Source organism: Coregonus lavaretus, assembly GCF_964263955.1.
Source record: "Coregonus lavaretus genome assembly, chromosome: 19".
Classification (NCBI taxonomy): domain Eukaryota; kingdom Metazoa; phylum Chordata; class Actinopteri; order Salmoniformes; family Salmonidae; genus Coregonus; species Coregonus lavaretus.
This window is the reverse complement of record NC_140006.1, coordinates 35040041-35065932: the sequence shown is the minus strand read 5'-3', so window position 1 is coordinate 35065932 and position 25892 is coordinate 35040041. Positions and strand designations below refer to the sequence as shown.

The 25892-nt window shown below is 44.5% G+C and overlaps 1 protein-coding gene across 2 annotated transcripts in view; it reads left to right on the top strand.

The window, feature by feature from the left end:
• The first annotated feature begins 547 nt into the window (after positions 1-547).
• LOC311146873 (nucleoprotein TPR-like) overlaps positions 548-25892 on the top strand; it is a 32412-nt gene continuing 7067 nt past the window's right edge. For both annotated transcript variants that reach the window (XM_084183490.1, XM_084183489.1), the window contains exons 1-32: positions 548-753; positions 1795-1899; positions 2010-2077; positions 2201-2288; positions 2420-2523; positions 2721-2885; positions 3124-3216; positions 3305-3385; positions 3580-3667; positions 3879-4007; positions 4174-4268; positions 10723-10920; positions 11285-11392; positions 11572-11789; positions 11936-12099; positions 12361-12491; positions 14401-14549; positions 14820-14982; positions 15150-15284; positions 15586-15726; positions 18843-19041; positions 19210-19472; positions 19659-19799; positions 19977-20093; positions 20322-20525; positions 20823-21019; positions 21402-21549; positions 21639-21776; positions 22592-22723; positions 23325-23455; positions 24773-24983; positions 25184-25357. In XM_084183490.1, the coding sequence (XP_084039616.1) occupies positions 603-753; positions 1795-1899; positions 2010-2077; positions 2201-2288; positions 2420-2523; positions 2721-2885; positions 3124-3216; positions 3305-3385; positions 3580-3667; positions 3879-4007; positions 4174-4268; positions 10723-10920; positions 11285-11392; positions 11572-11789; positions 11936-12099; positions 12361-12491; positions 14401-14549; positions 14820-14982; positions 15150-15284; positions 15586-15726; positions 18843-19041; positions 19210-19472; positions 19659-19799; positions 19977-20093; positions 20322-20525; positions 20823-21019; positions 21402-21549; positions 21639-21776; positions 22592-22723; positions 23325-23455; positions 24773-24983; positions 25184-25357 (4629 nt within the window). In that variant the 5' untranslated portion in view covers positions 548-602. The remainder of the gene's footprint in view (positions 754-1794; positions 1900-2009; positions 2078-2200; positions 2289-2419; positions 2524-2720; positions 2886-3123; positions 3217-3304; positions 3386-3579; positions 3668-3878; positions 4008-4173; positions 4269-10722; positions 10921-11284; positions 11393-11571; positions 11790-11935; positions 12100-12360; positions 12492-14400; positions 14550-14819; positions 14983-15149; positions 15285-15585; positions 15727-18842; positions 19042-19209; positions 19473-19658; positions 19800-19976; positions 20094-20321; positions 20526-20822; positions 21020-21401; positions 21550-21638; positions 21777-22591; positions 22724-23324; positions 23456-24772; positions 24984-25183; positions 25358-25892) is intronic.

Sequence of the window (25892 nt, the reverse complement as noted above, 5' to 3'; positions counted from 1 at the left end):
GCAAGACATCAGTAGATTTATAATTGAGCACATTTATGAAGATTTTACATTATTATGGAGAGATGTACTGCTTGGATTCTTTATCTACAATAGAAATAAGTTGAAACAATTTTATGTAATTTCATTATTCTTTTGGCCAAATTTCATTTCACAAATATACATTTACAAACAAAACACCACATTTTCTTACTTACAAAAAGAAATTGAACTATATTTTAAGATAATTAAATATACCAACAAAAGAGCTGTTCGAATTATAAGTGTGTGTATGTCGCTTAAAGTCCTTGTATAATGTGATATTGTACCCCCTAGCCCAATTGTCCTTTGTATATGCTATATATATACTTGTGTTCCCTCATGTACTTTTTGTATTGATTTGTTGTTAATAAAAATAAAAATAAAGATACGTGTGGCATCGCTTAAATAAACGTCACTGCATCCGAGAAAGACGATTGGACAATATACTAAATCTCCCGTGATGCTCCGCGGTTAACGTTATCTGTCGCTTATTGACAACGTAGGTTATGCCACTCGAGGTTAATTTTTCTGATAGCTAGCTAGCCCAACGAAGTTACTTTGCGCTGTTTCGGACTGGTGGGGAGATGGCGGCTGTTCTGCTCCAAGTCTTGGAGCGTACAGAGCTTAATAAACTCCCTAAAGCTGCTCAAAATAAACTAGAAAAGTTCCTTACTGACCAGAAAAATGAAATCGAATCCCTCAAAACGCAACACGAGCGGTTCAAAGCGGACTGTGGTAAGTGGTGCACTGGCTAGCTAGCGTTAGTTAGCTATTTATGTCAACCAATATAACTTTAGTAGCTGGCTGGTTATATTTACTAGTTAGTTAATAGTCTATGAAGCTGGCCTTGTTTATAAGCTACCACAACAGTATAGCCTGAGCTGGCAGTAGTACAGACCCTACTGTAGCTGGTTGAGTGCAATGCTTGTTTTGCAAGTGCGTTATAAGTGAAGTGAGTACGCTAACATTAGCTAGCCAGCTAGCTACAGCTACCTTCTAGGTAGGGGTGACTAAACTGACACTGATCACGTTTCATTCAATGTCCCATCCTCAAATTCTTATACGTTTCTCATTAATATTTCCAGTGTTGCTCATTCTTGTCTAGAATACTAGCGTTAGATACACCAGCTAGCTACATCATATTATTGCCTCCCATGTCAATGTGTTGTACCTACATTGTATCGCTAGCCCTTGATCATGACTCCGTTCCATTACATAAGATTCATTCGATGAAGGCGTCTTCTATACAGGGATTTTTGTTACGTTTTGAACAGTAACACGCGTCGCTTGCAGTATGGTTTTGAAAGCATAAGGACCTTATCTTTAATATCAGCGAGAAATAATCAAAATAAAGATTAAATTGATACACAGGGTTGGGTTAATGTTCCCACACGCCGGCCAATCAAGAGGCGACCACCTTTGCTATCTAGCATGATTCGAACGCCTGTGTGTAAGCTAACTCGAGAAGTGTAGTTTCGTCGGCTGGAGGCACTTTATGGATCTGTGCAAAAATGCTACAGTAAGTGTATAAGGATTCTTTCTCGCTGATGAAAGATAAGGGCCATATGTTTTGAAAGCCATATTGCAAGCAATGAATATTTACATTTCTAAATGTTAAAACACTGCGTAGAGATTGTAGTTCACATGCGGTAGGCATGGGCGAAGCTAATGGCTGACAATTGTAGGGAGAAGGCAGAATGCCGCCTATAGTGTTTGAGAGCTAGCCTATCGCCTGACCATGTGTGACATATCCCCCATGCCTTACTACACCTACAGAGCAGCAATACTTTGACGTTGAGAAGAGGTTGGCAGAGAGTCAGGAGCAGATTGTCTCTCACACCCGGGATTACCAGACTCTCAAAGAGGAGAATACCAAACTCAGTAAGTAGTCCGTTGTTTTCCACACTACCAATGTTGACATGCCACCTGTCACACAGTCCAAGTCCAGAAGGTTAGATAAAGGCTAAGTGTTATATTCTCTTTCTCTGTAGTCGAAGAGCTGAACAATCTGAAAGGTGTGGATGTGGAATCATCAGAGGAGAAGGAATCACAGCAGCCGGTGAGAATATGCATAACTTTCTTTGTCCACATGACCATTATGCATGCAGAAAGACAACTTTCTCAGCAAACTTCAGGGAATGGAAGGGCTTGAGCATTAACATGTATCATATCTCTATCTCAGAGCAAAGCCAAATATGAGATTGAGGCCGAAAGGCGGGAACTGGCTCGTCTGCTTGAGAAGAGAACTCAAGAAGTGGAAAATCTCACCGGTAAGACATGGACTCGGCACATGCGAGTTGTTCTCATTGTAAATTATTTGTTTGTCTTACTAACCTGATATTGTGCCATATGATAAGTGTGTATGTTTGTAAGTAAAAGTATGTTAATTTGTTTTCCACAGAGGATGTCAAGCGGTTCAATGACAAGCTGGTGGAGACCAACACAGCCAAAATAGATCTCCAGCTCAAACTGGATGAGATTCAGTCCTCTGAGGTCTCTATTCAGGTGAGTAAATCCAGAGCCTCAGATCATGCTAGCCTTTAACTTTTTATTAGCTACATTGCCACCATAACAAGTTTGTATTTGAAGCACTTTGAGAAGCAGATTGAGATGGGGTGCCTCTGAGAATGCACCTGTCTGATCATCCCTATGTTGTATTGATTACAATGGTTGCTTAATGACTTCACACATTGTATTTCCAGCACCGTGAGAAACGTATGGAGCAGGAGAAGGAGCTGCTGCAGAACCAGAACACGTGGCTGAACTCTGAATTGAAGACCAAGACAGAGGAGTTGCTGTCAGTCTCCAGGGAGAAGGGCAAGGAGATCCTGGAGCTCAAGTGCAGCCTAGAGGGCAAGAAGGACGAGGTACTGTACCACAAGGCCCACTGGTTTTATATATGCTTGAATTTTACCAGGCAGTTCTGTAATTGTATGATCTGGTTTAGGATAGCAGTATACAAAAGCAATAGACTTAGAAAAAGTCAATATAACTCTTAGCAATAATCATGTGGTGAGCATTACCTTTCTTTGGTATGAATGTTGTGACCATATAGAGCAGTCAGTTATCACCTTACACCCTGTGGCTTCCACCCACTCTCTTCAGGTCACAAGGCTTCAAACCCAAGTCACCAATCTGAAGAAGAGCAGTGAGAACCTGCAGAAGCGAGTAGAGGACCTGATGACAAAACTGAAAGAGGTTTGTTGCAAATTCAACTGATTTATAAATGGGATTATTGATAAGGAACTATACTGTTATCAATGCATCTTCACTATATGTACTGTAGGCTAAAGACCAACAGAGCAACATGGAGGAGAAGTACCGCAATGAACTGAATGCCCACATCAAGCTCTCCAACTTGTACAAGGTAATTATCTGGCTATTCTTCGAATGTACTATGCTGGAGTATGTATGAGCACTGTTTTTTAGTATTCATGGGTGTGTTTTAGCACTGTTTTGCATTATGTACAATATTTAGTGTGAACATTTAGGCATATAAGGCATTCATAGTAGTACAATGGTAGCTCGCCAATGGTCCGTTTTTCTGTGTGGTCTCTTTAGGGGTCAGCGTCAGACGCAGAGTCCAAGAACGAGGAGCTGAACAGGGCCGTGGAGGAGCTGCACAAGCTGGTGAAGGATGCTGGTGATGGTGAGATAGTTACACAAAATCAGTTCACTCTAGTGTTTCCAATTCCCAATGGTTGTTGTGTAAACATCGATACATTATATCTAAATAATGATATCACATTTAGAAAAGACCCAAATGTTATAGGAAAATGTAACTTTGGTCTGGCTGAAATCTAATAGAAAAATGTTTAATATACCGTTTATAATTATGTCATGGCTCTTCCTTCCAACAGCGAGACAGAACATGGAGAAGAAGCTGGCAGACATGGAGGGGTCAAAGGGCAAACAGGAGGCTGACCTGAAGGAGAAGATCAAGAAGATGGAGCTGGAGAACGCCAATCTGCGCGCCTCAGATAAGAGACGTATGGGACAATACTGTTTATCTGTATTGTCTGGAATTTTCCTTTAGCTACAATCTGGATCTGTAGACATTGGACTCCTCAGTCCTTTTTTCACTTGAAATTGCTTATTTGAGAAATTATCTCATACTGCAAGACAAGGTGTCTAACTATGTGTTTATTTCCTCAGGCATGCCAGTGCTCACAGAGGAGGAGTTGGACTCCATGTGTCCGACCGCAGCTGCTGTGGCCAAGATTGTCAAGCCTGGAATGAAGTTCATGGAGGTAAAATGACCTATTTTAACATATTGTGCTGAAGCATTGAAATGAAACAGATTGAAAGGTCCAAAAGTCTGGAAGATACCGTGCCTTCAGAAAGTATTCATACCTCTTGACTTATTCCACATTTTGTTGTGTTCCAGCCTGAATTCAAAAGGTATTAAATATATATTTTTCCTCACCCATCTACACACAATTCCCCATAATGACAGTGAAAACATGCTTTTAGATATTTTAGCAAATTTATTGAAAATGAAATACATAACTCTTAAGTATTCACACCCCTGAGTCAATACTTTGTAGAAGCACCATTGGCGACGATTACAGCTTTGTCGTCTTGGGTATATCTGCATCAGCTTTGCACATCTGGATTTCGGGTTTTCTCCCATTTCTTCTTTGCAGATTTTCTCAAGCTCTGTTAAGTTAGATGGGGAGCGACGGTGAACAGCAATCTTCAAGTCTTTCCACAGATTTTCAATGGGATTCAAGTCTGGCCTTTGGCTGGACCACTAAATGACTTTCACATTCTTGTTCTGAAGCCATTCCAGGGCTGCTTTGGCTGTATGCTTGGGGTCATTGTCCTGTTGGAAATTAAATCTTTGCCCCAGTCTAAAGGCGTCCGCATGCTTCCCAGCCGAAACAGTTTGCAGGAGTTTGTGCATATATTATGAGGACATTTTGTGACGTTTTGGACTTTGGCCCAAAAAAAAAAAATCTGTAGGCAAGCCGAGGTCTACGCCCCTTCGTCAGTGATTGGTCAACAGTAGGGATTCTTCAATAGTCTTTGTTGTTATTTAACAGGAGACTCGTTTTCATGCACATTTCTTCATTGAGAAATACTGCATCAAACATCTTACGTGTAAAATTGTGCGACTAAGATCTCTGCAAAAACGTCAATTAATGACAGATTTCTTGAGTTATCTTGGATTAATTCTAACTTTTGAGGAAGTGTATACTGGCTAAGGCGTCTCAAAATGGACAAACAGTACTATTTATTTCTCATTTTTCAAGCGAAGGACTTTTATGGGAGTATGCAAGCACACTGGCTAGGCGCCAGCCAACTGAAGTGTGCTGACGCCTTAGTCTTTTGCACTCTGAAGCAGGTTCTCATCAAGGATTTGCCTGTATTTGGCTCCATTCCTTGTTCCTTCTATCCTTACCAGTCTCCCAATCCCTGCCGCTGAAAAGCATCCCCATAGCATGATGCTGCCACCACCATGCTTTACGGTAGGGATGGTGTTAGACCTGTGATGAGCTGCGCCCTAGTTTTCTCCCTACATAGTGGTTTGCGATCAGGCCAAATAGTTCAATTTTTGTCTCATCAGACCACAGAATCTTTTGCCTTATGATTAGTCTTTCACTTGCATTTTTGCAAACTCCAGGCGTGCTGTCGTGTTTTTTCACGGGAGTGGCTTCCGTCTGGCCACTCTCCCATAAAGCCCAGATTGGTGAAGCGCTGTAGAGACTGGTGTCCTTCTGGCAGGTTCTTGCATCTCAGCCAAGGAACTCTGTAGTTCTGTCTGAGTGGTCATTGGGTTCTTAGTCAACTCCCTGACCAAGGTCCTTCTTGCCCGGTTGCTCAGTTTGGTCGCATGACCAGAGTCTAGGTAGTTCCATATTTTTTCAATTTCCAATGATGGAGACCACTGTGCTCTTGGAAACTGTGCTCTATACCCTTGCCCTGATATGTCTCATCACAATTATATCTCTGAGATCTATGGACAGTTCCCTGGACTTCATGGTATACAGTTTCATGATTGTATTAAGAATTGTCCACCACCCAAAGGATATTTAGCCAACTTGACACCACTGTGGGAAGCATTTGGTATTTTATTAGGATACCCGTTAGCTGTTGCAAAAGCAGTAGCTACTCTTCCTGGGGTCCATATTGGAGTCAACATGGGCCAGCATCCCTGTGGAACGCTTTCGACACCTTGTAGAGTCCCTGCCCCGATGAATTGAGGCTGTTCTGACGGCAAAAGAGGGTGCAACTCAATATTATGAAGGTGTCCTTAATGCTTTGTACACTCAGTGTGCATTAACGTGGGTAAAACAGTATGTAAACATTATTAAAGTGACCAGGGTTCAATGACTATGTACACAGGGCAGCAGTCTCTAAGGTGCAGGGTTGAGTACCGGGTGACTAAAGTTCAAGGCAGGGTTATGGGCGGAAGCCTGCTAGTGGGGACTATTTAACTGATGTCCTGTAGAGAGAAGTCTCTTGGTCCCAGCTTTGATGCACCTGTACCGTCTTTGCCTAGTAGATTGTAGCAGGGTGAACAGGCCGTGGCTGAGGTCCTTGATGATCTTCTTGGCCTTCCTGTGACACCGGGTGCTGTAGATGTCCTGGAGGGCAGGCAGTGTGCCCCCGCTGATGCATTGAGTTGACCGCACCACCCTCTAAAGAGCCCTGCGGTTGTGGACAGGGCAGTTACCGTACCAAGCGGTGATACAGCCCAACAGGATGCTCTCAATTGTGCATCTGTAGAAGTTTGTGAGGGTCTTTCTTCAGCCTCTTGAGGTTGATGAGGCGCTGTTGCGCCGCCTTCACCACACTGTCTGTGTGGATGGACCATTTCATGTTGTCAATGATGTGCACACCGAGGAACTTAACTTTTCACCCTCTCCATTGCGGACCCGTCTGTGGATGGGGGTGTGCTCCCTCTGCTGTCTCCTGAAGTCCACGATCAGCTCCTTCATTTTGTTGACTTTGAGGGAGAGGTTATTTTCCTGGCACCACTCTGCCAAGGCCCTCACTTCCTCCCTGAAGCTGTCTCATCATTGTTGGTAATCAGACCTACCACTGTTGTCGTCTGCAAACTTGATGATTGAGTTGGAGACGTGCATTGCCACACAGTCATAGGTGAACAGGGAGTACAGGAGGGGGCTGAGCATGCACCCTTGTGGGGACCCCGTGTAGAGTATCAGCGTAGCGGAGGTGTTGTTGCCTACCATCACCTCCTGGGGTCCGACCATCAGGAAGTCCAGGACCCACAGGGCAGTGTTCAGACACAAGCTTAGTGAAGAGGACCTTGTAGCCGTCCCGGAAGGGTAGTAGTAATGGTCAATAATTATTGATGAGAGAGTAGCGCAAGCGAAGTGTTGATAAAACTTCAGCACTTTCCTCAGATTTGCTTTATTAACCCCCTAGAGTTGATGTCTGTGCCCCTGCGGAAATCTAATTAGTATAATAAAAAAGCAAGAGATGTTTTTTAGCATTGGATGCATCTCAATCCACCGATGTCGCACTTCCGCATCTGCAGTGAAAGGGGACAGAACTAGACCATGAGACATCCCGAAAATGGGTTTTCTCACAATCGTCTGTAGCGTCCAAACTATTGTGACCCCTCTGTGGAAAGATGAGACTCTCACAAACACGATGGCGTTCTCCGTTTTGCACCACGGCCCCCACAAGCGTCTTGGGACTCATCTGAAGTCGGCACAGCCGATCTGCCAACTTCTGTCTGTAACGTCCTAACAGTTTGGGGTACACACTATGACCCTTCTGTGGAAAGGTGAGAGTCTCACAAACACGTACATGTCAGTTGTTTTTTTCTAGGACGCCCACAGGCCTCACAAGACCCGTCTAAAAGTCCCCCAGTACCAGTTGAAATGCTTTTCCAGCAGTCTTGAAGGAGTTCCCACATATGCTGAGCACTTGTTGGCTGCTTTTCCTTCACTCTGTGGTCCGACTCATCCCAAACCATCTCAATTGGGTTGAGGTCGGGGGATTGTGGAGGCCAGGTCATCTGATGTAGCACTCATCACTCTCCTTCTTGGTCAAATAGCCCTTACACAGCCTGGAGGTGTGTTGGGTCATTGTCCTGTTGAAAAACAAATGATAGTCCCACTAAGCCCAATGCTGTTGTAGCCATGAAGGTTAAGTGTGCCTTGAATTCTAAATAAATCACAGTGTCACCAGCAAAGCACCCCCACACCATAACACCACCTGCTCCATGCTTTACGGTGGGAAATAAACATGCAGAGATCTTCCGTTCACCCACACCACATCTCATAAAGACACGGCGGTTGAAAAAAAAAAAATCAAATTTGGACTCCAGACCAAAGGACAAATTTCCACCGGTCTAATGTTCATTGCTCGTGTTTCTTGGCCCAAGCAAGTCTCTTATTATTATTGGTGTCCTTTAGTAGTGGTTTTTTTGCAGAAATTCGACCATGAAGGCCTGACTCACACAGTCTCCTCTGAACAGTTGATGTTGAGATGTTTCTGTTACTTGAACTCTGTGAAGCATTTATTTGGGCTGCAATTTCTGAGGCTGGAAACTCTAATGAACTTATCCTCTGCAGCAGAGGTAACTCTGGGTCTTCCATTCCTGTGGCGGTCCTCATAAGAGCCAGTTTCATCATAGCGCTTTATGGTTTTTGCGACTGCACTTTTACATTTTTAGTAATTTAGCAGACACTCTTATCCAGAGCGACTTACAGTTAGTGAAGGCATACATTTTCATACTGGCCCCCCGTGGGAAACGAACCCACAACCCTGGCGTTGCAAGTGCCATGCTCTACCAACTGAGCTACAGGGGACCCACTTGAAGAAACTTTAAAAGTTCTTGAAATGTTCCGTATTGACTGGCCTTCATATCTGAAAGTAATGATGGACTGTCATTTCTCTTTGCTTATTTGAGCAGTTCTTGCCATAATATGGATTTGGTCTTTTACCAAATAGGGCTATATTCTGTATACCCCCCGTACCTTGTCACAACACAACTGATTGACTCAAATGCATTAATTCCACAAATTAACTTTTAACAAGGCACACCTGTTAATTGAAATACATTCCAGGTGACTACCTCCATGAAGCTGGTTGAGAGAATGCCAAGAGTGTGCAAAGCTGTCATCAAGGCAAAGGGTGGCTATTTGAAGGATCTCTAATATAAACTATATTTTGATTTGTTTAAGACTTTTTTGGTTACTACATGATTCCATATGTGTTATTTCATAGTTTTGATGTCTTCACTATTATTCTACAATGTAGAAAATAGTAAATATAAAGAAAAACCCTTGAGTGAGTAGGTGTTCTAAAACTTTTGACCGGTGATGGAGAATGTTTAGTGCCAAAAATAAGGGGTTAAATACATGTACAAAAAAACAAATAATAATAATGTTTCTTTCTTATATCTCTCAGATATAGGACAGACCCTTCAGAACAAACTTATTTTTGATATGTTTTTGGTGGGCACTATCTGTCTATCTATCGGTCCATGTAGTGAATCTGTTGTTCAATGTGTTTGTATGGGCTAATAGCAGTAAGGCCCCCCCCCCCCCCAAATATATTTTTTTCAAGGGGTCTTCAAATTTAAAATCAAATAGCTAAATGATCCTTGGTATGACCTTCTTAAAACAATTCCATATAGCTTAGTAGACCCCCCCCCCCCCCCTCCACGGGCTTAGACAGTGCTTAGACTTGTATTGGTTAAAGTCCCCTTCTACAATAAATGCGGCCTCAGGATATGCAGTTTCCAGTTTACACAAAGTTCAGTGTAGTTCCTTGAGAGCCGTTGCGTTGTCGGCTTGAGGGGGAATATATACGGCCGTGACGATGACCGAAAGATAATTCTCTCTGAAGGTTATTAGGTCGGCATTTGATAGTGAGGTATTCCATATCGGGGGAACAAAAGGACTCGAGTTCCTGTACGTTACCACAATCACACCATGAGTAGGTAGTCATGAAACATACACCGCTGCCCTTTTGCCCGGATAGTTATTTCTTCCTGTCCGCGTGATGTACGGAGAACCCCGCTAGCTGTATAAACGGGGACAGTATATCCGGAGAGCGCCATGATGCCGTAAAACAGTTAGTACCTGATGTTTCTCTGGAAGGAGATCCTCACCCTGAGCTCATCTACTTTATTGTGGGGGGGTACGAACAAAGGATCCAATTCAGGAAATTCATTTCTGGTCGAAATGCTGGTGAATGACTGCCGATCTAATATCCAAAAGTTATTTTCGTCAGTAGGTAATAATGCAAAAAACATTCTGAGCAAATAGTGTAAGAAATAACAAAAAATACTGCAAAATTGTCTAGGAGTTAGGAACAGGGCAACCATGTCTGTCGGCGCCATCTTGTCTCACAGGTGTGGACTCCAATGAAGTTGTAGTGACATCTCAAGGATAATCAAAGGAAATTGGATGCACCTGACCTCAATTTGGAGTGTCATAGCAAAGGGGTGTGAATACTTACGTAAATTAGATTTCTGTATTTCATTTTCAATATATTTGCAAACATTTCTAAAAAAACATGTTTTCACTTTGTTTATTATGGGGTATTGTCTGTAGATGATGGGGGGGGGGATAATTTAATCAATTTTTAATTCAATAACACAACAAAATGTAGAATAAGTCAAGGGGTATGAATACTTTCTGAAGGCAAATGTTTAGTCATGAATAATGAGTAAACATAATACAATTTTTTTTTTTTTTTTTTATCCCACTCTCTTAGCTGTACAACGCATTCGTGGACGTCCAGGACCAGTTGCTCGTAGAGAAGCAGGAGAACCGGCGTGTGACGCGCGTGCTGGATGAGATTGTGCAGGAGGTGGAGGAGAAGGCGCCCATCCTAAAGCGCCAGCGGGAGGAGTATGAGAGCATGCAGAGGTCCATGAACAGCCTCTGTGCCAAACTGGAACAGGCCAGGATGGTGAGCGGAAGAGGGGGATGGAGAGATGGATTGGAGGGAGAGAGTGGCAAGACATGAGGAGAGAGGATCGATAGGAGGTGGGGGAGAGGAAAAGAGAAACTGACAGGAAGAAGCTGGGTCGTGTTGAAGATGGGTCGTGTTCATTAGGCACCAAACAGAAGAAAACGGACAGAAAAAAAGGGAGGGACTACTTAGACATAAGAAAAGCTCATTTTAGTTTTGAAACGTTTTCCATTGCATGAGCAAAATCCAGATACATGAAATAGAAGAGGGGAGAGGATACAAAGCTGAAATATAGACATGTCAGTGCTAATGTCTGAGTTGAGGCTTGGATTGACCAATCTCCATCTCTTGTAATCTTCAGGAGATCCACAGACTGCAGAAGGAGACAGACGAGGCCAAAAAGCTCTGCTCCACCCTGGAGAAGGACAGCCAGCACTCTGAGAGACAGCTGGAGGACATGTCCCAGCAGGTATACCATTTAGTGTCTACCATGACCTTAGTAATATAACTTGGTGGCTATCAAAGTGTCTTGGTTTTCCTTGCCTTAACAAAATCAAGAGAAGCTCCTCCAGGATAAAAAAATAGGAGCCACTGCCCTTAATAATTTGCTCTCCTATCGTTTTTACTCCTTTTCTTCGCCCCCTCTAGGTGCGCGTCCTGCTAGTGGAGCTGGAGGAGGCACGTGGCAACCCGGTGGTCCGCGAGGAGACTATGAACGTGAGCAGCAGCTCTGAGATCATCAACCCGCGCCAGGTTTCCTTCCGCAGTGTGGAGGAGCTGCAGCGGCAGAACCAGAGCATGCTAGCACGCCTCCGGGAGCTGGGAGAGCAGATGGAGAGGGAGCAGACTGATGCCAAGTCTGCACGGTAGGGAACGTTTATCAACCCCTTGACACTATACTTCCTCACCCTTAGCCATACAGTCAATCAGATTTCATTATTTGCTTAGCGCGTTTTACAAAATAATTATTTCTGAAAACTAACTCTATTCATCCTGTCCTGTGTATATGTAGTGTGACCCAGCTGGAGCAGCAGCTGGAGAAGGTCCAGAAGGAGCTAGAGATTATAAAGGAGCAGAGGAACCAGCAAAAGCAGCTGGCTGACTCCAACGGCCGCCAGAGAGACATGTACCGCATCCTGCTGTCCCAGAGCACCGGCTTCAACCTCCCACCACAAGGTGAACCTCTCAGCAACCATATAACAACCTAACCCCAACCTACGCCCTGTAAACACTCATTAACTTAAACCTAACCTCAACCACCGCAGTATAACCACCCCTCAACCTAACCCTAACCACGACAATGATATGTGCATTGAGCCTACCTTCACACACAACAAAAAAAGACATGGACATGTTTATTTATTGGGCCTTTGGAGCTTTAGATAAATTAATTGATCTTTGATATGCTGACAGGATTATAAATGTTCTTATTCCCAGGTCCTACACAGGAGGCAGCCCCCCAGATGTACACCCCCAGCCGGCCCTCCTTCCCCCCTCCCACCAGGTCCACCCCCATGAGGGCTTCAGCCGCTGAGTCTTCCCAGGCCACCAAGGCTGCTCTCAAACAGGTCAGACGCATACCAGGGAGACTGAGAGGGAGAGGCAGTCGGACAACATCCAAGTTTACGCTTTAATTGATTCTATGTTATCATTTGCTTTACTTACCTCGCGTTGGTCAGCGTGCGGTTTGACTAGGTTACTGTTATTGCCTGGGGTTGTCCAGCACGCATGCAAAATTACTTGTAGATCAATCACTGTCAACGCAGTTACATGCAGTTCGACACTGAAAGAGAGGACGCATCATTTGTTACAAAATATTCTGTATTTTGATATAATAACCATCATATCGAAGTTAACTTGGAGTCACGTGATGATATATGTTTTACTACCACTATGACGTAGGAAAGCATTAAGAGTTTATAGGCAGATCAAATAAGTTATCATGAACTTCATGGTGGTGATGGACGGTGGTGAGCTTCATGCAAATTTACTATAAAATATTTAGAATATTATTTGAATGTTGGTGACATATGATGATACTCTTGTGGTCCTCTGTAGCTCAGCTGGTAGAGCACGGCGCTTGTAACGCCAAGGTAGTGGGTTCGATCCCCGGGACCACCCATACACAAAAATGTATGCACGCACGACTGTAAGTCGCTTTGGATAAAAGCGTCTGCTAAATGGCATATTATTATTATTATTATTATTATGATGATCGATGGTTGGCTGCCAATTATCAGTTTTTATATTGCTCTTATCCATATCTCATCATATAACATACCCTGTCCACTTGTTCAGTGAACTGTCTAGAGAGCGTGCGCCAAAACCAGATTGAGAAAGTTTGCGATTTATTGCAACAGTTTTTGTGACAAAACAATCTGTAGAGTTGAAAATGCGATGGAAACCCATTTAACTTACACTCAGTGATCAAAAGGGAACCATCGCACTCTCACACTGTGGCCAGTTTATTAGGTACACTACCCCGTTCACAAAAATGGTTTCCTCCTACAGGCAGTGAGTCATGTGGCCGTGGCTTGCTATATAAAGCAGGCAGACAGGCATCGATGCATTCAGATACTGTTTGATTGAACGTTAGAATGGGCAAAACGAGGACCGAGTTTGGGAAACGCTGATCTAGGGTTTACTGAGAATCGTGCGACAAACAAACGTCCAGTCAGCGGCAGTCCTGTGGGCGAAAACAGCTCGTTGATGAGAGGTCGAAGGAGAATGGCAAGAATCGTGCAAGCTAACAGGCGGGCCACACACAGACAAATAACGGCGCAGTACAACAGTGATGTGCAGAACGGCATCTCGGAACGCACAACTCGTCAGTCCTTGTCACGGATGGGCTATTGCAGCAGACGACCACACTGGGTTACACTCCTATCAGCTAAAAACAAGAAGAAGTGGCTCCAGTGGGCACGCGATCACCAACACTGGACAATTAAGGAGTGGAAAAACATTGCCTGGTCCGACGGATCGCGGTTCCTGTTGCGTCGTGCTGATGGCAGAGTCAGGATTTGGCGTAAGCAGCATGAGTCCATGGCCCCATCCTGCCTTATGTCAACGGTACAGGATGGTGGCGGTGGTGTAATGGTATGGGGAATGTTTTCCTCGCACATGTTAGGTCCCTTGATACCAATTGAGCAACGTTTGAACGCCACACCTTGTAGAATCCATGCCCCGAAGAATTCAGGCTGTTCTGGAGGCAAAGGGGGTCTGACCCGGTACTAGATGTATGCACTCACTAACTGTAAGTCGCTCTGGATAAGAGCATCTGCTAAATGACTAAAATGTAGATGGGTGTACCTAAAACTGGCCACTGAGTGTATAGAATGTATTTTATTGCATATAATTTGTATGCAGGTTTTTGCATTTTCACATGAACATCTGTCTTCAATTGTGTGAGCTAGTGACTAAACTTGTAACTTTTTAAGATGGACTAAACTAAATATGTTTAAACTGTGTCCCTTCCAGTTGAACGACTCCTTCACCACGTACAAGAAGGAGAAGGCGGAGAACGACAGGATGCTGAACCAGCAGAACGACAAGATACAGGAGCAGCTGTCTGAGGTCCGCTCCCAGAAGGCCAAGCTCTCCACACAGCTGGAGTTCGCCTCCAAGAGGTAAGTTAATATAACTTCAACAAAAACCAAGTAGTTGGCTAATTCCAACGACAATACTGATGTGTATGTCCAGCATTGCTTTTTTATACTTCACCTTCATTTTGACAATTCTGAGATAATAGATTTTTGTTTCATTGATAATTTTGGCTATTGATCATTTTCGACTTCCGTTTTCGAAATGCTCTGAACAAACACATCTCATACGTCTTTTTGGGGGCAGAAGTGTCCATCTGCTGAAGGAAATCAATCCATGTTTGGTGTCTCTGTCAGGTATGAGATGCTGCAGGAGAACGTAAACGGCTACAGGCGGGAGATCGCTGCGCTGCACGAGAAGAGCCAGAAGATGGCCGCCACGGCTCAGAAACACGAGCAGATCATCCACACCATGACCCAGGACCTTCGGGCAGCCAATGAGAAGCTGGCATTGGCAGAGGTAAGGAGTCGTAGGTTAGGAGGTTGAAGTTGGCCCAGGTGTTGCTAGTAAAGTTGCGATGGGGTAGGTACGTTTATTAATTTCTCTCCTTCTCCCCTCTTCCCTTCTCTCTCCATTTCCTCTTTCTATCTCTGTCCCCCCCCCCCCCCTCTCTCTCTCTCCATCAGGTGCGTGGTGAGAACCTGAAGAAGGAGAGCGACATGCTGAAGTCAGCTGAGTCCAGACTGAAGCAGGAGAAGGAGGCCGTGATGTCTGAGCAGCGCAACCAGAACCTCCTGCTCACCAACCTCAAGTCCATCCAGGTACACACACACACACTGCTCTTACATATGTCAACCAGTTACACAAACACATTGCACAATTGCTGAGGCCTATCCTGACAGACTCCTCACAGTGTGCCCCTAGTAATTGAAAATGCCTCAAAGGACAAATCTGTGGTTGGCTTTACCCTCATGGCTACTGCCATTAACCCTGTGGGATATCACTGCAAATGCAGCTTTACTATAGTCCAGTCACACTACTCTGGTGTGGAAAAGATCTATGCACACGTCCTGTATTTTGGTTGAATGACCATCACCTCCCTGCCTTACTCTTGTCCCCTAGCTGACGATGGAGCGTACGGAGACCGAGACCAGGCAGCGTCTGAACAGCCAGATAGAGAGACTGGAGAGAGAGCTCACCCAGTTTAAGAAGAAACTGGCTGAAGAGGTGGAGCAGAGGCACGCGCTGGGCCGCAACCAAGACGTTCGTATACACTCAAACTTTCCCTCTTACTTTACTTCCCTTCCTCTTTCTTTCTGATTTGCTCTGTCTGACGCTGGTTGTCTTTTCTTCTGTCTCCTTCATCCCCTCTTTCTTCCCCCAACACTTACGTTCTGTCCTCTCTTTTAATGCCCTGCTCTCCCAAAAAATACCTAGAGCCCTCAAACTGAACTCTGGAACTCGAAGCCAATTCCACTGCTTTGTTTCCCTCTAATCAGGCACTTTAGCTCTACCCACATGTACATACAGTTGAAGTCAGAAGTTTACATACACTTAGGTTGGAGTCATTAAAACTTGTTTTTCAACCACACAAATTTCTTGTTAACAAACTATAGTTTTGGCAAGTTGGTTAGGACATCTACTTTGTGCATGACAAGTAATTTTCCCAACAATTATTTACAGACAGATTATTTCACTTATAATTCACTGTATCACAATTCCAGTGGGTCAGAAGTATACATACACTAAGTTGACTGTGCCTTTAAACAGCTTGGAAAATTCCAGAAAATGATGTCAAGGCTTTAGAAGCTTCTGATAGGCTAATTGATATCATTTGAGTCAATTGGAGGTGTACCTATGGATGTATTTCAAGGCCTACCTTCAAACTCAGTGCCTCTTTGCTTGACATCATGGGAAAATCAAAATAAATCAGCCTCCACAAGACCTCCACAAGTCTGGTTCATCCTTGGGAGAAATTTCCAAATGCCTGAAGGTACCACGTTCATCTGTACAAACAATAGTACGCAAGTATAAACGCCATGGGACCACGCAGCCGTCATACCGCTCAGGAAGGAGATGTGTTCTGTCTCCTAGAGATGAACATGAGTGCAACATTACCTCCTGAGTGGCGCAGTGGTCTAAGGCACTGCTTTGCAGTGCTAACTGTGCCACTAGAGATCCTGGTTCGAATCCAGGCTCTGTCGCAGCCGGCCGCGACCGGGAGACTCATGGACGGCGCACAATTGGCCCAGCGTCGTCCAGGGTAGGGGAGGGAATGGCCGGCAGGGATGTAGCTCAGTTGATAGAGCATGGCGTTTGCAACGCCAGGGTTGTGGGTTCGATTCCCACGGGGGGCCAGTATAAAAAATAAAATAAAAAGTATTCACTAACTGTAAGTCGCTCTGGATAAGAGCGTCTGCTAAATGACTAAAATGTAATGTAAATGTAAACATACTTTGGTGCGAAAAGTGCAAATCAAGCCCAGAACAACAGCAGGGCACCTTGTGAAGATGCTGAAGGAAACAGGTACAAAAGTATCTATATCCACAGTAAAACGAGTCCTATATCGACATAACCTGAAAGGCCGCTCGGCAAGGAAGAAGCCACTGTTCCAAAACCGCCATTAAAAAAGCCAGACTACGGTTTGCAACTGCACATGGGGACAGAGATCGTACTTTTTGGAGAAATGTCCTCTGGTCGGATGAAACAAAAATAGAACTGTTTGCCCATAATGACCATCGTTATGTTTGGAGGAAAAAGGGGGCTGCTTGCAAGCCGAAGAACACCATCCCAACCGTGAAGTACGGGGGTGGCAGCATCATGCTGTGGGGGTGCTTTGCTGAAGGAGGGACTGGTGCACTGCACAAAATAGATGGCATCATGAGGAAGGAAAATTATGTGGATATATTGAAGCAACATCTCATGACGTCAGTCAGGAAGTTGAAGCTTGGTCGCAAATGGGTCTTCCAAATGGACAATGACCCCAAGCATACTTCCAAAGTTGTGGCAAAATGGCTTAAGGACAACAAAGGTCAAGGTATTGGAGTGGCCATCACAAAGCCCTGACCTCAACCCTATAGAACATTTGGGCAGAACTGAAAAAGCATGTGCGAGCAAGGAGGCCTACAAACCTGACTCAGTTACACTAGCTCTGTCAGGAGGAATGGGCCAAAATTCACCCAACTTATTGTGGGAAGCTTGTGGAAGGCACCCAAAATATTTGACCCAAGTTAAACAATTTAAAGGCGATGCTACCAAATACTAATTGAGTGTATGTAAACTTCTAACCCACTGGGAATGTGTTGAAAGAAATGAAAGCTGAAAGAAATAATTCTCTCTATTATTCTGACATTTCACATTTTTTAAAATAAAGTGGTGATCCTAACTGACCTAAGACAGGGATTTCTTTACTAGGATTAAATGTCAGGAATTGTGAAAAACTGAGTTTAAATGTATTTGGCCAAGGTGTATGTTAACTTCCGACTTCAACTGTATTACCTCGACTAACCTGTGCCCCCGCACATTGACTCTGTACCGGTACCCCCTGTTTATAGCCTCGCTACTGTTATTTTACTGCTGCCCTTTAATTATTTGTACTATTTAAAAAAATAAAAATAATGTTTATTTAAACGTATATATTTTTTACTTAACACTTATTATTCTTAAAACTAAACTGCATTGTTGGTTAAGGGCTTGTAAGTAAGCATTTCACTGTAAAGTCTACACCTGTTGTATTCGGCGCATGTGACAAATAACATTTGATTTGATTTAGACCTGGGATACCAGGTGTGTGTAATTAATGATCAGGTAGAACAGAAAACCAGCAGGCTCCAGACCTCGTAGGGTAAGAGTTGAATACCCCTGACCTAGAGAATATTAGACCTTCAGTGGCTTTTACCATATCATCACTTAAGCCTTCCGCATGCTTCTGTTCAGCTGGATGAGTGGATACTCCCGTTAAAGACCTTCACTTTAAAAAATGAGAGAAGCGGCAATAGTACTGTTTGTCTGCCTTTTAGATGCCGTAGCCAGTATACACTTCGTCAAAATATTTAGAATTCATCGAAGATAACTGTCATTCATTTTGACGTTTTTGCCAAGGAGATCTTAGTCATTCAATTTTACATCTAACTAAGATGTTTGGTGCAAAAAGTGAAGAAATGTGCATTAAAACGATTAGTCTCTCGTTGAATGTACTTCATTGAAGAATCCCTACTGTTGACCAATCACTGACAAAGGGGCGTAGACTTCGGCTTCCGAATAGACCAAAAACTTAATATGTTGTCTTATGCACTAACTGTTTCGGATGGGAAGCATGCAGACACTTTTAGGCCCCCTCTCCTTCCTCCACCAATTTTTATTTTAATACACTCCCTCAGGCTCAACTGCTGGAGGCCAAGAAGCAGCTGGAGGCCCAGTGTGCCCTGCACCAGAAGACCAAGGAGCTGTTGAAGAATGCTGAGCAACAGGCTAACCTACTGAGACAGCAGCTCAGCCATGCTGAGAGCCAGAACCAGGGTTCAGGTTTAGGCCAGGGCCAGACCAACCCCCGGGCACCCATTAGAGCACCACTAAGAGGTAGGCTTTCATCCAAAGTGGCAGTACGGATGTCCTCTGGGAATTTGACAGGAGACGTTGCAATGTATTGCGTAAAAGCATTGGAAATGGTGGCATTGGACCAGAACTGTTGGCATATTTTGGAAAACACTAAATTCCAGTCACTATCTGTTTGTGCTGTGTTTTTAGCTCCATCTCAGACCCTAGCTCAGTCTCAGGCCCAGTCCCAGGCTTCCCAGCAGTCCCAGGCTTCCCAGCAGGCCCAGTCCCAGGCTTCCCAGGAGGCCCAGGCCAAACTCCAGGCAGAACTAGAGGAGGTGCGCGGGCGTCTGCAGCAGGCCGAGAAGCTGATCAGTGATCTGCAGGAGCGCCTGCAGAACGCCAGCACCAATGTGGAGCAGTACCGCACCATGGTGCTCAGTCTGGAGGAGTCCCTCAGCAAGGAGAAACAGGTACAAGTGTTGAGAATTAGCACAAGAAAAGGGTACAAGTACTTATTATCCTACAATGACTTATCAATCTTCCATCCTTGTAGTAATTGGCGCTACCAGCGGAGTTCAAACTCACTTTGAACCCCAATTTGATGTAACTTCTTTGATGCCTAACTTCCCCTCTGTCTCTCTGTCTGTACCTCTCAGGCTCGTTCTCCTGTGGAGACTCGTCTGAAGGAGGCTCAGGAGTTCCAGCGTGGGCTGGAGAAGAAGCTGGTGGAGGCTGAGAAGGAGAAACAGGAGCTCCGTGAGGAGAAGAGGAAGGCCGTGGACATTGTGGAGAAACAGGTAAGATGGCCATTGAACCAAATACTTCTACAAAGCATCATGAGCCACAGCTGTGGCTAAATGTAGCAATGTATTGACTCCTCTTAAAGTTGGATGCCTGGAGCTGACATGTTAGTCCTGGGGCCAACAAGGCTCTCCTCTGTCATCCTCCACTCATGCCCTCTCCTTCTTTCCCAGATGAATGAGCTGAAGAGGACCATGAAGAACATGCAATCAGAGCTGCAGGAGGCGGAGGAGAGGAAGGCTGCAGCTGTCACCCAGGAACAGAAGGCCATGCAGGAAAGCCTGCAGCAGGTAGACCTCCAGTTAATGCCAGGCTACATGTTCTCAGTGAAAAAGTTGATAATTAAGGGGCAAGTTGCCCTAGATGTTGCTTGCTTCAGGTCCTTTGTGCTTCACCTGTAATTAAAAACTAGGTGAAACACTAGAAAGTATGACTCTGAGAACAAGATGAAGACTATTGGCATAACAGTGTCTAGGCATGGATTTGTCAAACTCAACTCTATTTTTCTCCCCTCACAGGGCAAGCTGGCAGTGGAGGCCCAGAACAAGTACGAGAGGGAGTTGATGCTGCATGCGGCCGATGTGGAGGCGCTGCAGGCGGTCAAGAGACAAGGCCTGCAGGGGAACCAGAGCAGGAAGCAGCTGGAGGACAAGGCCAAACAGACCACCACCCAGCTACAGGAGGCTCGCACCAACTGGAACCAGCTGGAGAAGAAACTCAAGGTTGGTGGTTGGTTGGGGTGAATGTGGCCTAAGGATTGGAAGAGATGACAAAGCTAGGTGGAGGTGTGGTGTGACGTGTGAACATTGTTGTAAGAGTAATGCAGGTCTTTTTATCAGACAATGTGGTAAAGATATATTAGATTTGGTCAGGATGTAGCAGGTTACTGAAACTGAATATTGTCAAGTTTCATGGTTCCATCAGTTGCTTGCTGGTGATGAGTTGGACACACCGTTCTTCACACCCCAGCTTCCAAGGCCTTACTTGACTGATTATTATCCTCTACCCTCTCCCCCCAGGAGGACCTGTCCAAGCAGCAGAAGCGGGCAGACGAGCTGCAGAAGCAGAATGGCCTGCTGCACCAGCAGATGGAGAGCCTGGGAGCCAAAATGGCTGCCACAGTACAGCTACAGCAACAGTCCAATAGGGGGAGCAGCCTCAACCTGTCCTTCAGCGAGGAGGGCAAGTCCCAGGAACAGATCCTGGAGATCCTCAGGTAGTACAAAGGGATATGACTTTGCTTACTGTGCCAATTATTTTATATTACCTGTATTGCTGACCTGCAAAATATCCATTTAGTATAACACCTCTACTAAATCTGCGGTCACCTGAATTTCCTGATTGTAAAACTAAGATCACACTAATACATTTTTACACTAGGGAACGGTTACCCAGACCAGATTAAGCCTAGTTCTAGACACAAAAAGCACCATTCTACCTTAAGCATGCTTTTAAGTCCAAGACTGGGCTTAATCTGTGTCTGGAAAACTGAGCCTACAAGAACTGATGGAGATCCACTAAAGCTGTTCCTAACCAGTACTTTAGTGAATAAGCAGTTTGTTAAGCCTGCTCTGACCTGTTGTCTTTCCCTCCTGCAGGTTTGTGCGTCGCGAGAAGGAGATTGTGGAGACACAGTTTGAGGTGGCCGAGGTTGAGACACTGCGCTACAAACAGCAAGTTGAACACCAGGACCGAGAGCTGAAGGAACTACAAGAGAGCCTCAATGCTGAGAGAGAGAAACTACAGGTAGAACTAGAAAGTTCTTAACCTTTCAGAGCATCCTTTCCTGTGTTATAGCCTGCCAAGGGTTCATATATCTACTGTCTGCCCCCCAGCTGACAGCGAAGACTATGGCCCAGCACGATGAGAAGATGAAGAGGATGGAGAACATGAACATGCTGGTGGAGACCAACAAGATGCTGAAGGAGGAGAGGGAGAGGCTGGAGCAGGAGCTGCACCAGACCCAGGCTAAAGTAAGAACTCTATTGAGTGTAGGGGAAACGGGACGGAATAACAGATTCCAGACATTAAAACGGAATGTATGGAACTTATTAGGAAATCAACTAAATGTTTTGAACTTGTTAGAAAATGCATTAATTTGCTACTTTCTGAAACAACACACGAATGCCCCTGTGTGTGTGCGGTGCGCGCGTATGTACACACTTTGTGTAGCCGTTAGCGATTATGCTAATGATGACCGTAAACACGTAGATGGAAAAGCTTTCCCAAAAACCTCAATTAAATGTTAACTACAAAGTAGCCTATGCCTACCTGGCAGAATGAAATCATGAATATTTGCATCAATCCAGTAGTCATTTGTTTAGCAAACTCTGCAATCACATGAGTGCTACAGAAACACTGCTTACCATACAATGGTCTCTTCTTGGTGCATGATTTGGAGAGCGAAAACTTGAAAAAGAAATGGAGAAAAAACTAACAGAATCAGGCTAAAACATTTAGGAATTTTATAAGGCCCTATGTGTGTTAAAAGCGTCACTATTAATAATTGGTACTAGCTACATGATTTCTTTCTAAAGATGTTTGTCAGCTGCAGTAATACTCTTAAATGTTTAGGAGGCATCTTAATGTTGAATTCTGAGCCAGTCTGTTGCCTATTGGCCACATCCCCTGTATGATGAGACTGAATATGTGACATTTTTAATATTTCTGTAGAACTCCGTTGCTTTGATGCTATACACCAATAACCCTGGTCTCTATACACATACTGCCAGTGCTCTTTTCCTCATGTGAATTACCACTACCTCCTTTCTCTTTCTGTCTCTCCCAGGTGCGTAAGCTGGAGACAGACATCACTCCCCTGCAGGACTCCACCTCTGAGCTGAGTGAGAAGAATGGCATGCTGCAGGCTGAGAAGAAACTGTTGGAGGAGGACATCAAACGCTGGAAGGCCCGCACACAGGTCAGAGGTCAACTTCAGTGTGTGTGTGTGTGAGCGAGAGAGAGCGAGAGATAGATAATGTACGTGTGTGTGATAATGTATGGTTATGGGTGCGTTCGTAAATTCACTTTGGCGATCTACTCCGATTTCAGAGCACTCATCTGAGTGTGCCATAATAACGGATTAATTTACAAACCCGTTGAATATGGCCGGTGTCAGTAAACGTCGGCAAAAAAGCGTAATTTAATCGTTGCCAGCAGCGCAGTTAGTCACCAATGATCTGGATAACATGAAAACAGCCTAACCAGCTCTGCTAGGGCGAGTAAAATGGTCAGAGTGAGGTGTTCTCTCATTTGTGTCTGGAAGTAGCTAGCAAGCTAGCCAACGTTAGCCAGTTAGCTTGGGTGCTTGACTGCTGTTGTGAGGTCAGAACGCTCGGATCAACCCTACTCCTCGGCCAGAGCGTCCAGTGTGCGCTCTGAACACTCCAAGTGCGAAACGCTCTGAATTTACGAACGGACCATCTGACAACGCTCTGAATTTGCGAACTCCCAGAGCGCACTCTGGCACTCCAGAGTGAATTTGTGAACACACTGTGTGTGTGTGTGTTTGTGTCCCTCAGCAACTGGTGAGCCAGCAGAAGGACACAGACCAGGAGGAGAACAAGAAGCTGCACTCGGAGAGAGAGGCGCACCTCAAACGCATCCAGCAGCTCTCTGAGGAGACTGGGAGACTCAAGGCTGAGGTGGCCAGGTCAGTACACGCACACACACCTTACTCGAAATATACTCATCACAATTTCTATGCTATTCTTTATTTTAATTTATATAAAAAAGGCAAAAACCTACACTTATCAAAATTACTATACCTACCAATTTCCTATCCTATATTATTTGGTCTCATCTTGTCTTACTATTACTACTACAAATACATGGGAGATCAGAGAAGCCCCATCTCTGCAACCTCAACACACCCCCCCCGAAATGGCTTCTAGTTTCTTCATTAGAAAATATCCACTGGTCACCTGAGCTCACACGCTACTCATAGAACTCCCTCGTCACTCTCCTGTAAACTCCACCTTGCACCTCATCTCCATGTGCTTGTGGAACAGACATTGTTTCTCCTGCTCAGGCAGGTGTCGGTTTTGGTAGCGGAAGCTGGTTTAGGGACCGGGACTTTTTTAATTGTGATATCATCATTTTTAAATGTAAGTGTATTCTTTTGAATAGAATCACCATGGTAAAGAAATAAAAATGGATTTCAAATCAACACTGTTGCCCCCCCCTCAACCAAACATTTGAACTTTAAATATTCCACCAACTTTGCTTTGCTTGATTTATTTGTATGATTCAGAATTGCCATGACAATAAAAGAGTGGAATTTATGGATGTACTCTGTGTGGATCATATAAAATCAGTTTCACATTCAACCTGGCAGAGTTAAATCAATAAATCTATGCCATTTAGCAGACGCTTTTATCCAAAGCGACTTAGTCATGCGTGCATAACATTTTCATATAGGTGGTCCTAGTGGGAATCGAACCCACACTCCTGGCATTGCAAGAGCAGTGATCTACTAACTGAGCCACAGAAGAGTTGAAATTCACTTTAACACAGAAATGCACCAATCACCCAGGGGTGTAATCATTTCTTCCAAACAGTTTTGCAACTAAAACGAGAGTATCTATTGAACAAATTCAGGTATGTCCCTGCCCGTTCCGTTCGCTTCCGTTTTTTAAGAAACGTTTTGCAACAAAATCAGCGTAATGAATACCCCCCTGATATGTTGTGACATGAAATTTGCCACTCACTCTGATTCTATGCAGCATTGTAGAATTATAAAACACACATGGACACTTGCACACACATACACACACACACACACACCAGGGTTGGGGACAATTCATTTCCAATTCAATAAATTCAGAAACTGAATCAAAATGTAATACTACAGTATGCTCAACTCAAATATAAACTGTACAAGAGATTTGTGTCCAAAATATTTTTATTCATTATGGTCTAATCCACATTTCTTTACACTTGACTCTGTACATACTCCTGTCCTCCATAGGACCCATGCGTCAGTGACCACAGTCCAGAGCCAGGTGCAGAACCTGAGGGAGACTCTGGGCAAGGTGACCACCGAGAGGGATGTGACCAAGAAGGAGCTGGACGCCAAGAACCTGGACATCCAGGAGAAGTCCAAGACCATCACGCAGGTCAAGAAGATCGGCCGCCGTTACAAGACCCAGTATGAGGAGCTCAAAGTGCAGCACGACAAGGTGTGTGTGAGGGTGTGGTGGGGGGTTGTGTGTGTATATTTGCTGGTCATGCATGTTTAAAGTTGTTTTAAGCTGTACCTGCACATGTTTGCACCTACAGCTACAGTGACAGGGCCAGTCAAACTTTTACTGACTGACTGTTAATTCTGTTCCATTCTAACACTCTGCTCCTCTTTCCCCTCTTCTGTCCCCTTTGGTAGCTGGTGGCGGAGGCAGCAGCCAAGCCAGCCCAGGAGGAGATGCAGCAGGCCCAGCAGCAGGCCCAGCAGCAGGCCCAGCAGCAGGCCCAGGAGATCCAGGGCCTGAAGGACTCCCTCAGCCAGGCTGAGACCAAGGTCAAAGACCTGGAGGGACAACTGAAAAACGTACAGGAGGTAGGTGTACTGCATGTGTATGGAGCTAGTGCTGTAGATGCTTAGCATAAGTAGACCTTTAGAAAAGCAGTTTTGTGCAGGTGGGTATTGGCACCTTGTCAGTATCATAAACCAGATTTCCATCCTACCATTTCATGCGGCTGAAGTACCTGATGCATTAAAAAAAAGTCCCGACAGGGCTTATGGAAACAGGAAATGTCGGTACAATTTCATAAATGTCGAAAGACAATTTGTTTGTTCGACATGGTGGGATCTTTTTGTCTGTATAAAGAATTATGCGTGAAATGGCGGTGGAAACGCCTTTATGCGCAAATATTAACATAATAACCATCATATCGAAGTGAACTTGGAGCAAATAATATGGGCCTACCGCGATGACGTGGAAAGCATGAAAAGTGTATAGACAGATGAAATAAGTTATGATGAACTTCAACTGGTGGTGAAGTGCACGGTGATCATGCACATTTCCAATATGCTAAATATTGAGGGTAGGCTGTTATTTGAACGCTGGTGACATGATGATCGGTGCTTGGCT